This window comes from Camelina sativa, chromosome 13 (genome assembly GCF_030686135.1).
Source record: "Camelina sativa cultivar CO46 ecotype springtype chromosome 13, ASM3068613v1".
Taxonomy (NCBI): domain Eukaryota; kingdom Viridiplantae; phylum Streptophyta; class Magnoliopsida; order Brassicales; family Brassicaceae; genus Camelina; species Camelina sativa.
In genome coordinates this window covers 22,978,529-22,992,001 of record NC_141892.1, presented here as the reverse complement: position 1 = coordinate 22,992,001, position 13,473 = coordinate 22,978,529, and the positions used below count along the sequence as shown (strand labels likewise).

The window sequence follows — 13,473 nt, the reverse complement described above, 5'->3', positions numbered from 1 at the left end:
AAAAAAAAATTGAAGGAGAATTGATTTTTGAAACCAAAATGTCCCTAAAGCTTGAATTCAATATGATTTGCCTTAGTGGTCCCTAAATTGTAACTTGCCACAATTTAGTATGACTTGAATTCAGATAAGTTTATCGGTATTTCATATTGAATCAAACAATATAGGATGTTTAGAAGAACTTTCTTAGAAAAGCTTTATTGTTTTAGAAATTAACTCAAAACTAAAGCTTTCACAAGCTTTTTAATCTCTCACAAGTTATGGCACAACTCGACATATCCTTATATATAGATTAAAAGACCTTAAAACCGAATCCTAATTGAAATAGGTTTATTAGTACGTAGATAACTCCTAAGTGACTTAAACCAATCCTAATCCATGCCTCGATAGGATTAATCTAGAAGCTTCTAAGACAAGCTTAAGCCAACATTTCATTTCCAAGGAATTAAACATATGTATTGATATTTCTTATACGTTTCTCTAATTCTCTTACCACCACATATATGACAAACATGGGAGTGGGTGACTAAAGTTTAGACAGTTGTTGATCCTCCTAATTAAACTTGTTCAAGAAACAATAGATGTCAACTGGGATCATGGAGATATCAGAAGGATATTCATTTCTAACCACTAATTACCTTGGGTTTTGTAGCTATTTCAATGGCTTTGAGGCACAACATCAGGAACACCTATGTTCCTACCATATGTATATGATGTAAGTCCATGAAGCATTCAACTGAACCATGTCCTAGTCTCCTAGGGCAAAAGAAAGGCATACATAAATCAATGAATGATTTGCAACGTGTTAATCAACTAATGCTATACGTACTTCTCCACCCACTATAACCTCCGCAAAGAAGCCTCCTATGACTACAAAATCTCTTCGCCTACATACTTGAAAGGAGGAAAATATTATTACTTCAAACTCCTACAAAGGTACATCACATGAAATAGGGATGTTTCATCCAGTAAGAAGATGGTAAGAATAGGTTTTGGAACCAAAAAAGGTTGCACGCAGGGGCGGATCTACGTTGGGAGGAGGTAGGGCACGTGCCCGACACTCAATTTTGAAGAAATCTTTCAATTAGTTACTGAATTAGTTTCACTTAGCTCATATGGAAAAAAGTGCCTCGTATGATTTCATAGATAGAGTGTTCGATCCCTTTTGTCTACATCTTTTTCATTTTATTATTTTTCCCAAATGCTTTTATTGCTAAAGATTTTTTTTCTAAGTTAGTAGTGCCCCAATAATCCTTTATCCCCTCTCTTTTTTTGTTCATGTTGTGTTGCACGTGCCTCAAAACGACAAGGCTCTTTAATCCTTTATAACCTTTCTTCTTAGGGAATATTTAGGAAACTGATTAGCAAATAATGAAGATTCCCAAAATGTTAAACTCCCGCTTTTTCATAGATACTCATATTGACATATTTCATACATTTAAATATATGAAAATACCACTATTTAACATATACTCTTAACTAAATCATATTAACCAATGGGGGAGGGAGAAAAGGATCATGATGTAAACTTTTTTTTTTTTTTTTTTTTTTTTTTTCTAGGAATATGTTCGGCTATGGTCTTCCTACTGCTTGGAGTAAAGGAGTGTCTCGATTGGAGGTGGAGGTTGATTCTGAGGTGGTAGTCAGTTTTCTTCAGACAGGGATAAGTGCTGTGCATCCACTGTCGTTCCTGGTACGTTTGTGCCATGACTTTATATCAAGGGACTGGAGCGTCCGTATTTCACATGTGTATAGAGAAGGTAATCGTCTTGCGGATGGCTTAGCTTCCTATGCTTACTCTTTATGTTTAGGTTTTCATGCTCTGGCAGTAGTTCCAAGTAGTGTTGCTTCGATTTTATCGGATGATACTCATGGTACTACACGTCCAAGACAGATTTGTATTTAATTTTATGTTATGAATAATCATGGGAGACTTTGTCTCCCATCTCCCATCAAAAAAAAAAACTTTTTTGTTTTTTTTCAATTTAGCTTTTGTCAAAATAAGTAATTTCACTTGTTTAAGAAGCATATTGTCTTATTGACACCCCTCTCAAATCTTATTGGCACCTCCCAATTTTCTTTTTAACCCCTCTCTTATAAGGTTGTTAGAGAAATTAGGCTATTTTCTTATTGACACCCCTCTCAAATCTTATTGGCACCTCCCAATTTTCTTTTTAACCCCTCTCTTATAAGGTTGTTAGAGAAATTAGGCTATGTTATTAATTAGAAATCTATTAACTGCTCTCTAACAAACATTTAATTGATTTTATTGCTAAATTTAAAGTTGATCAAAAAAATCAATGCATAAGCATAGCCTAATTTCTCTAAATTAAAGATCTAAGTCTCTTTCTCTTTCTTCGTAAATTTTTTTGGGAAAATTGGAAAAACACGTTTTTTCAAAAAATGTCTATATGTACTCTAATTTTTTAGGTTTGGTGAAATAGGTTTTATAATAATAAAAACTCAATTTTACCTTTGATTTTTAAAACAAACAAAAAAAAAATACAGTAAATAATAATTAACAAAATTTAAAAAGAAAAACAAAAATAATTGAAACCTCTAATCGATTTAGAGGTTTCTACACCCCCAAAGAATTAAAACCCGAAAACTCTTTTACACTTAGCTTTCACTTTTAACAAATCGTAAACAATAAAAATTGACATCGATGGCGGCTTTGACGGACGGTGAATTATTGCCGCTTGTTCTTCCGATTAATCAACAACGGTGAGTTTCTTTTTTCATCCTTTTCTCATATGGGTGAAGTTTCGTCCTTGATTTGTCTCCCTCCTAATTTGGTTTTATCCTTGATTTCTCATCTTATTTGCTCCCATGATTTTGTTTGCTCCCATCGTTCAATATTGTTTGATTCTCTTCACATCATTTGACATTCGGCTTCATATTACAGTGTAAATCACTCTAAGATTTCTCATTGTGTATCGATTTTGGAGTTGCATGTTGATTTTCTTAATCGGTTTTGAATTCGTATTACTAAATTGAGCTATGAGAGATGAGAGCATTGAAATTGTTGCAATTTGTCTTGGTTCATCTAATTGTAGGTTAGTTTGTGTCAAGAATTTTTTCAATCCCGATAGCTTGAGTTGGTGATATGTTTTAAATTTTAAAAGTTTACATTTCTTTGGAGACATCTCCATATCCTAAGTTTTAAAAGTCTGGATTTTATGTTGTGTGAATTATTACTAGAAAAATCTGAATTTTATGTTTTGAAAGACTGAATTTTACATTTCTTCTTCATGTTCTTGTTTTCTTGTTGTGTTAACGATTACTAGACAAATGTATCCTATGATGAGGTTTCAGTTTTATCTTTAGTAGTTGATTCATCATCATGTTTGCTTTCATGGTTCTTTGATTGTGATATGTTTGTTTTTTCACATTTCAGGTGCATTTCGAAGACTAGCTTCTACATGTGTGAAAAATCAGGATCAATCGATATGATAAATGAAGGTACTTTTATATATTTTGAAAGTTAAATTAAGGCATGAATACTTGTGATTCTTGCCATGAAAGCTATTTCTATCAACTCTTATTGTTGTGCTTGATTTAATTTTTCTTAATCTATTGTTTAGGCGTTGGAAAGGAGTACCCTAAACGCCTTTTCAAATACGGTGATGAACCACAAGTGAAGCAGATAAACAATAGCTGCAGAATGTCTATCATGACAAGAATCAAGGATGCTTTGCCAACCGAGTATGAGAAACTGAAGAGTGATCCTGTGTTTGCTAATGTGTTTGCCATCTACGAGAATGGGTTAGGATACTCTGCGCGTTTGATACACAGCATTATGTCTCGGCAGTTGATCACAAATAAGAAACATGAGCTTTGGTTTGTGTTTGGAAGGAAGCCAATGAGATTTACGATGCAAGAATATTATGCAGTCACTGGACTCAAATGCAATGATTATTTCAGCTTAGATTTGAAATCTTGGAAAGAAGACAGTTGGAAGAAGGACAAAGGTTTTTGGGCTAGATTATTGAAGAGAGATTGGGAGATCACCATTAAGAGGTTGATGGATGTGCACCTAGTAGAAGCTCCCAAGTGGGAACCTGAATACAAGCTAAGATTTGTATATGTGTGTGTCATAGCTGGTTTGGTAATGGCTAAGGACTAGAAGAAAAAGATCCCTCTCTCATACATCAAGTTGGTGATGGATCTTGATAAGTTGAGAGCTTATCCTTGGGATTTACATTCTTTTGACTATCTTGTGACCTCGATCATGGACGCAAGAAAGGATTTGAAGAAGACCAACAGTTATATCCTTAATGGCTTTTCCTTCGCACTTCAAGTATGGGTTATGGAAGCAATTCCAGTGATTGGAGAATTGTTGGGAGAAAAGATCAACAAGGAATTCACAAACGGTGCTAGATGTTCTAACTGGAAGGGAGCTGCAAAAGTGTTTTATCAAGACATTATCATCATAGAGCAATCGTTTGGACCAAAGGTTAGTAATTTATTTTCTCTATTCTTCTTTAATTGTCATGGTCTGAATATGGTTCTGTTTTTTTACTATTGCTTAACCAAAATTTTTGTTAATGTGTTTTTGGTAGGATATCGTTTATCTATACATCTCGAGGTCAGGAAATTTTGACATATTTGATGATATAGAGTTTTTTAGGCATGATGAGATCAATGATGTGGGAGTCAAAAACGTAAACGATTTGGTGCGATTTGGTTACGATTTTAGAGACCATGAGTGGGGTCATGTTGAAACTAATGATGTTGAAGAAGAGAAGATAGAGGAGGTTGTAAATGAAGATGATCATGTTGAAAAGGAAAGTGATGGAGATAATCAATTGTCTGGGTTGGAGAGTAGCGAGAAGAAGCAAATGTACATGTGGGAGCATCAAGCACGAAGAAGAGAAAGATGAAGCAGATTGATCATGGTGCAGAGAGTCGAAAAATGCAACTCCTATGTCAGCGAGCCGCAACGTCGGGCACTCATGGTTTTGATGAAGAAATGAAGTCATTCATCAAAGGTATGTTTGAAGCTTCTTTCAAGCCTTTTAAGGAAGAAATATGCCAGCGATTGAAGAAGATGGAGGAGGATGTATCAGAAGTGAAGGAGATACTATCGACTCTAGCATCAACTTCGACACAAGCCACACCACCATCCTTTAAACCAAAAGATGTGGTAAGTCAATAAATAATTTATATGCTTTGGTGTTGTGTATGTAATTTTATTTTTGACACAGGGGAAATCACCATCCGTTCAACCAAAGAGTTTGGTACGTAAAAAGTAACTTGGTAAAACTTGTTTTTAATTTAATGTTTAAGAAATCGGCTATGTTTTTTTTTTTAAACATTCGGCTATGTAAGTTATTTGAAAATATTCGGCTAATTGTAAACTTATGTATTGTAATTGTGTTGGTGAACTTATGTATTGTATTGTTAACATTAAACTTTGTTTTGATGTATATGTTTGTTAATTTTAAACTTTGATCTTTTCATTGACAGGACGACAACTTTGTTTTCGATGATTTGTTCACCAATTCGGGGTCCATAGATCTTAATGTTGACACTCAAGATTTCTTGAACACTCAAGAGTTCTTAAAGAAAACAGTGGGACATCTTTCGCAAAAACCATGTGTGCCCGACGTTGATCCTACACTAAATGCGGGAAAGAATGACGAGGATGCTGCTTTGGTTTTTGTATCCGATGTTAGATGGAGTACTTTGGAAGCATGGCAGAGGAATCTTGGGTACGTCTTGTAATTGTTTTTCCAGGGTCGATTTTATAATTGTCCAGATTTTAAATTTTTTAGCTTACAAATTACTATTTGTTTCACAGTCGCGAGCAACTTAAGTTGGGTCCATCGGTAATTAGTGTTGAATTACTTGATCGAGTCATTACTCATACCAAGTGGCTGCACAATCAAGTAAGTATAAACTTGATTTTTCTCAGCACTTAAATTGTTCATTATTTTACCATGGTTAAAATTAAAATTATCTTTTATTTGTTTGTTTTCAAGGAAATGGATGCGATGATGTATTTATTCCGAGAGAACACATCTTTAGGGCGAATGAAGTCAGACCGTGTGGGTTTTATGAATTGCATGTTCAGCCAGAGAATCAAAGTGTAGTATACCAAGTACTTGAAAACAAAGCGTGCCCACAAACGGGATAGTACACTTCTCGCTTACGCTACTGGTGAGTTTCCTACTCATGGAAAGACAGGTAAACAATGGGGTACAGATTTTGACAGGATCTACCCTCCGATTTTCGTCAACGGCAACCACTGGATTTCTATTTGCGTTAACTTCGTCTTAAGAACTATTGAAGTCTTCGAGTATGTTGGACACAAGAATAGAAGGTATGTGGAGTCATTCGCAACTTGCATCCCAAGGATTTTGAAAGAAATTAATGCAAAGGTAAATGGAAAATCAACTCTTTTGACACAATATGAAGTCATAGACGTGAAGGTGCTGCCCGACTTGAATAAGTCACAGAGCGATTGCGGGGTCTATGCATTGAAATACATCGAGTGTCATATGCAATCTCTAAGTTTGGATTTGATAAACGATGAGAACATCAAAGAAGCGCGTTTGAAGATTGTTGTCGATATATGGGAAGCTGCACATGATCTACTATTACTTGAGCGAATGCAGAACTATGTCCCTCCAAAGTTAGAGTCTCATAGAGTCGAAATTGACTGATTTTTCATCTTTTTAGTATGTATTTAGTTTGACACATTATATGACTTTGGTTTCAGTTTTAACTTAATATATGGTACGACTTTTGTCTTTGTCTTCGATGACTTGTTCACCAAGTCTATCAAACCAAGAAACCGACTTTTAATTTGGTTTAATACCAAACCAATTTTTTAATTTGGTTTAAGAGCTAATACCGAATTAATAACTTAACTGATTTTGTATCTTGCACCAAACCCGATCCTTTACAATGACACACATAAATCCCCAAATTTAACAAACCTAAAGTCGACCTAGTTCTTGTTCGATTGTGAGAAGAAGATGAGCAATGTATCACAAATTCGACTTGATCAACTAGTTCCCGTGCAAGAGGAAGAGTGATTGGTGTCCCAAGGAGATGTTGGTGCGGGGAAGGAATTGTAGCCCTTATATCGAAGTCTGATCCTAATCCTTATCGGAGATATTATCGTTGTGAATTTGCTGTATCAAACAAGGTAAATTGGTATTGTTACACGTTTGATTTTTTTTTATTATTTTTGATTATAACAGTTGGGCTTCTTGTAGCTTAGGAACGATGATCACACCTTTAGATGGGTTGATGAGGCTTTGGTCAACGAGATAGATACACTAACTGTGAAGAATGTTGGATTTGAGAAGCATCTGAAAGAATTCAGAACAGAGAGATTGGAGTTTGAGAAACTAGTTTACGAGAAGATGGAAAAGGAGATATTTGAGAAGATAGAGGTGATCATAGTGGTGATCATAGTGGTGTTGTGCATGATCATGATTGGATGCAGCAAATTACTAGGTTGATGATGTTGTTGTTTTTTTTTTCTTGATTTTTTTAGCATATTTCCCCTTTGGACGACCTTCACCGTTTTACATGAGTTTCAGTGTTGTTGTTAACTTGGTTTCATATTCTTAAGTAAGAAACCAGAAAAAGTGAAATATTGAAATGTTGTAACCAGACTTGACTACTCAAGAGTAAACCATAGACTGGGAATGTTTTAAAAACCTACCAAAGAATAAAACATAACCATAACTATATTGGGACATCACATGTTGATCTGTTGTGTCCTTCTTTACCACAACGGCTACACTTGTGTCTCTTTGACGATTGTGATTAATGTGACGCTCTTATCTTGTCTTCAACCGTTTCATGTCTTCATTTTCTTCGTCTACCAGGGTGTCTTCTTGTTTCAGGTGGTAAAACTTTTGCAGCCTCAATGTGGTCAGGGACGCCCCATTCGTTCTCTGGAATACCTATTGGATTAACAGTCTCCTCATAATACTCTCTCCAACTGGTGGTACTATACATATCATCAGCATATCGATATAGATCAGTACATATATCAAAAGCTCCTTTGATGGCGTGTCTGCAAGGGATTTTGCCCATTTGGAACTTCCCACATGAACATGTCCTTCTCTCCAAGTCAACCACAAAGTCTACCCTATTCGCTTTAACTTGTAAAATGTTTCTTCCAATCCGATAACTTTTAAAGTATTTACCTTTCCCTATTCTTCTTGAAATCTTATTCTCCACCTTAACAGTTAAAGGATCTTTCTGCTTGGCACTTAATTCTCTTTGCTCAATAAACCAGCGTGTTAACATCTCTCTGATGCTGTCTAATAAAGGGATTATTGAATACTCTCTAGGTGATCTCAAAGCTGAATTGATCGATTCTGCAGCATTTTTTGTGTTCAAGTCATATTTGTATCCATGGAAATGGCATCGAACCCATTTTTTAACCTGAGCATCCTCTAGGTACTCTCCAGTCACAGGACTGATGTTGCAAATTTCTCCAAAATGTTTTTCAAACTCAGCAACTCTATAAGCTTTCGACGCTCTTGAAACCAAATCAGCCACACCCCTTCCCTTGTGATATGTAATAACATTACCAATCAAGTGATGGATGCAAATACCATGAGTAGACAATAGATAAAATTTTTCAAGTGATTTGCTAATTGACACATGCCTATCTGATATGAAAGATAAATCTTTATCATCTCCAATAACAACCTTAAGCTGCTCAAAAAACCACTCCCATGAAGAATCATTCTCAGAATCAGCAATTCCAAATGCTATTGGATACAAATTAGAGTTACCATCTACATCTGTAGCAACTAGCATAACTCCTTTGTATTTGTTCTTCAGAAATGTTCCATCAACCACAATAACTTTCCTCATTCCCTTGTAAAATCCTCTTATTGAATGACCAAAAGAAATAAATAGATATTTGAATCTACTGTCGCAATCAACTTCTTAATTTGTAAACGTACCCGGATTCGCTTCTTGTATCATGTACAAGTACCTTGGTATTTTTACCATAACTATTCTCAGGAATTCCTCTAACTTCGTTCACTGCATACTCGCGAGACTCCCATGCCTGAGAGTAAGTTAAATCACAACCATACTCTGTACGAATAATATTAATGATATCATTCGGTTTATGCCCTTCTAATCCACCCTCATAATTCTGCATAATGAGATGTCCAATTGTTTTAGCTGAAGGTGTCCTACAAAATTTCTTCTTCTTTGAAGGAGAACAATTATGGTCCCCACAAACTTGTTGATCTTGAAATACGTAGACCCATTTAAACACTCAACACGAAGACTCCATTTGCAAATATCCTCTATGCAGCGTATACACCAGAACTTTGTATCAGATTTTGTAACCCTGTAGTCACAGTTGTACCTCATCGTATACAATTCCATTGTTGCTTGTAACACTTCTTTGCTTTTGAAATATTGACCTTTCCTTACGCTCACACCTTTGAACGACGTTCCAACACCATAACCGGCGTTTTCGTATCGTCGAATGTTTTTTTCCCTAAAACAACATTCCGTTTGGTATCATCAGTACCCACAAATAAAGCTAGGTTTTCATTCGGTCTACCATCACCATCTTCATCACTTGAAAACCATGGTTCTTTATTCAAATCCAGTTTGAATTTGCTCCCAACATCCTCAACACCACCTTTGAATGTCACACACAAATTCATTGTTTTCTTATTTTTATAGTATGAAAGAAAATTTGTGACCTGACTATTATTCATCATAACGACAGGAGGACAATCAGCAGAGAGATCTGTGGGTAAAAAACTTAGCTCCATATCAACCATATTAGGCTCTATTCCATAGGCTTCTGAAACCATAATCTTCAATTCTTCATGTGTTGTACTTGATTGCAAAGTTAGTAATCTTCCACAATTTTCTTCATCAATAATAAATCTCCACTCACGATTGTCAAACAATCTCTACACACCACTCTTAACATAGATGTGCATTGCCATCGGTCGAAAATGGTGAAAAGAAATGGGAGAAAACGGTTTTACAGACCATAAACTACTGCACTAAACGATTAGGGTTATTTTAAAAATTTCTAAAAAAGTTAGACAACAAAGTTAGACAACTTTTTTTAAATTTCGTAGAACATAATCTTAACAAACAATTACGATCTCACCTAATTATTAGATAAATATTGAGTTTCCTATTCTAAAGATTCACTTTCTATATTTAGCGATCACTAAAAGTTTCAGAGTATACAATATACTTTTTTGTAGTAGATGCCTACTAATTTTCTCAGAGATAGAGTAAAAAGAATAAAACATATTCTAATGATTTTAGAGCATAGAGCAGACCGTAGAAAGATTATACTAAAACGTTTAGAACATAGAGTAAACCGTAGAATACAAATTCTGAATTTTGTAGAATTCAGAATTTCGGGCCACTAAACTATTTAGAACAGAACTATTCCTGAATTTAGTATAACATGTACAAAATGTTAGAACACATCATCTTAAATATTCAGTACAGCAGAAAACGTTTCCTAAATTTTTTATATCAAATTTTATCCATAAAAAAAACAACTTATACATTTTTTTTTTAAATTATATTACCTCTATTATTGTATATCTATTTATTTTCCTATATTTTATATTTTAAAACTTGTTAAATTTGGGTTTTTCAATTTCTATGGGTATTTTAGGTAAAAATGACAATTTTAAAAAAAATGTATAGATGGACAAATTTTTTGAAAAAAAAATATTATGACCTCCATAATTAAGTTTTCTGGCTCCACCACTAATAGCCATCTATATATATATAGATTTATTTAAATTTGGATAAAACGCAAATCTAAAAATTAGTTATAAAAATCGCATTGAAAACTTAAAACAGTATAAAACGAGAAAAAAAGTTTGACGACCGAATTTCAAAGAGACTCATCACTCATGGATATTCAGTTATTCACATCAAATAGTCGAGACAAGAAAGTAATCAAATGTCAAATGTGTTCTACTTCTATCCATTTAAATTCATCAATAATGTTATCTATCTCAAATTTTTGGAAAGTTTTCCAACCTCAACAAAATGGTCCCCTGTTACTCTGTTAGTGACGTTAGAAGCCAACGAAATTAATAGATTTTTCCCCTTTTTTCATTTTCATTTTTTAAATTGGTTTTGTTTTTCTTTAGATGAACTGATGAAGGGTCTAGAGTTGCAATATCTTCCTATTTTATAAACATTGAAAGTATCACCTATTATTGATTTATTACTATATTGAAATAATACTATCCACTTTCCTTTACTTTCTTAGATGACCTCATAGTTTCTTACCCAAAAAAACACTCTGCAAGATTCAAAAATGTCTCCGATTTCAAATCTCTTGCCCGATAACACATTTAATGTCACTCCTTACGCAATTCTCATTCTCACCGCCATCTTATCGATTCTATGGTACATCTCCAAACGCTCGCCACAACCGCCTCTACCCCCTGGACCACGAGGGCTACCTATAGTCGGGAACCTCCCGTTTCTTGACCCGGACCTTCACACCTACTTTGCTAACCTAGCTAAAAAACACGGTCCAATCTTCAAACTCAATCTTGGCTCGAAACTAACCGTCGTGGTCAACTCTCCATCGCTGGCTCGAGAGATCTTGAAAGATCAAGACATCAATTTCTCAAATCGAGATGTCCCTATCACGGGCCGAGCTGCTACATATGGTGGTATTGATATCGTTTGGTTACCATACGGCGCCGAGTGGAGACAGCTTAGAAAAATTTGCGTTCTCAAACTCCTTAGCCGCAAGACTTTGGATTCTTTCTACGAGCTCCGACGCAAAGAAGTCCGAGAAAGAACGAGATATCTATACGAGAAAAGTCAAGAAGAATCCCCTGTTAAAGTCGGAGATCAATTGTTTTTGACGATGTTGAATCTGACTATGAATATGTTATGGGGAGGGTCGGTGGAAGCAGAGGAGATGGAGAGTGTTGGAACAGAGTTTAAAGGAGTTATCACTGAGTTAACCGGGCTTTTGGGTGAGCCTAATGTTTCTGACTTTTTCCCGTGGCTAGCGAGATTCGATCTTCAAGGGCTTGTTAAAAGGATGCGTGTGTGTTCTCGAGAGCTCGATGCGGTACTCGATCGAGCCATTGAGCAGATGCAAAGGCTAAAAGGAAGAGATGATCATGATGGTGAAAGCAAAGACTTCTTGCAATATTTGATGAAGTTAAAAGACCAAGAAAGTGACTCGGAGGTTCCCATTACGGCTAACCATGTCAAAGCCGTACTCACGGTATATAATTCATTGTTTCATTTTTATAGTTTAAGGATAATGATATTGGTAGTTTGAAATCATTGATCTGCAAAAACATAATTTAATTACGAAACTATGGAATTGTCTTTTTAAAGTTATATTTGTTAGAATTTAGATCTCATTTGCAAAGTCTGTCGGTTAATTTAAGTTCCGACCATTTGTTATGAAAAGTGATTTGTTCATTAATGTTATTGTTTATGTGTGAAGGATATGGTGGTTGGGGGCACAGACACATCAACAAACACGATAGAGTTTGCAATGGCTGAGCTAATGAGCAACCCGGAGTTCATAAAAAGTGCACAACAAGAGCTAGACGAAGTTGTCGGCAAAGACAATATTGTTGAAGAATCACACATCACTAGACTTCCTTACATATTAGCCATTATGAAAGAAACGCTTAGGCTTCACCCTACTCTTCCTTTGTTAGTCCCTCACCGTCCGGCTGAAACAGCCGTGGTAGGCGGCTACACTATCCCTAAAGACACTAAGATCTTCGTCAATGTTTGGTCTATTCAGAGAGACCCAAATGTCTGGGAGAACCCAACAGTGTTTCGTCCAGAAAGGTTTCTTGATAACAACACTTGTGATTTCACTGGAGCCAATTATAGCTATTTTCCGTTTGGATCTGGCCGGAGAATTTGCGCTGGTGTAGCACTCGGCGAGAGGATGGTTTTGTACACTCTCGCGACACTACTGCATTCGTTCGATTGGAAGATACCAGAAGGACAAGTGTTGGATTTAGAAGAGAAGTTTGGGATTGTCTTAAAGCTCAAGACCCCTCTTGTTGCCTTGCCCATTCCGAGGTTGTCTGATTCGAATCTTTATCTATAAATGCAAAGATTGTTACATTGGCAATGCGAAAATAAAGTTCTTACTTGTTATTTGGGGTAAAAAACAGTATAATGTATTTGAAGGGTTTTTGATAACGAAAATCAAACAATTCCGGTAAGAAAAATACCAAAGTTATTGAAAGAGTTGTTAGATATTAGGTTTCGTATCATTCGGATTTTGTTTACTCGGACTTGCATAACTAGTCTAACATGGTACGATTCTAAGATAATTATATTAATTACTAAAATAGATTATGTATAAGAAATATACTTATCGTTCTATATTAGATCATGATTAGGTGAAATAAGGACCCCTACATTTGTGTAAACATGTAAGTTGTAACAAACAATTTGATAATATACTAAATCTATAATAAAATGTGT

General features: G+C 35.3%; 2 protein-coding genes and 1 pseudogene across 2 annotated transcripts; 2 read left to right on the top strand and 1 right to left on the bottom strand.

Annotated features, from left to right (window-relative positions):
- The first annotated feature begins 2,662 nt into the window (after positions 1-2,662).
- Positions 2,663-6,665, top strand: LOC147929879 (uncharacterized; annotated as a pseudogene).
- A 1,159-nt stretch (positions 6,666-7,824) lies between these two features.
- LOC104738409 (uncharacterized) lies at positions 7,825-9,815 on the bottom strand. The gene is made up of 3 exons (XM_010458588.2): positions 9,432-9,815; positions 8,940-9,136; positions 7,825-8,863 (listed from the first exon to the last, which is right to left on the bottom strand). The coding sequence occupies exons 1-3, from the start codon at positions 9,813-9,815 to the stop codon at positions 7,825-7,827; spliced, it is 1,620 nt and encodes a 539-aa protein (XP_010456890.2).
- Positions 9,816-11,081: 1,266 nt separating this feature from the next.
- Positions 11,082-13,214, top strand: LOC104737237 (flavonoid 3'-monooxygenase CYP75B137). The gene is made up of 2 exons (XM_010457366.3): positions 11,082-12,238; positions 12,467-13,214. Exons 1-2 carry the CDS (start codon positions 11,306-11,308, stop codon positions 13,088-13,090), a joined length of 1,557 nt encoding a protein of 518 aa, XP_010455668.2. The 5' UTR covers positions 11,082-11,305; the 3' UTR covers positions 13,091-13,214.
- The last annotated feature ends 259 nt before the right edge of the window (positions 13,215-13,473 follow it).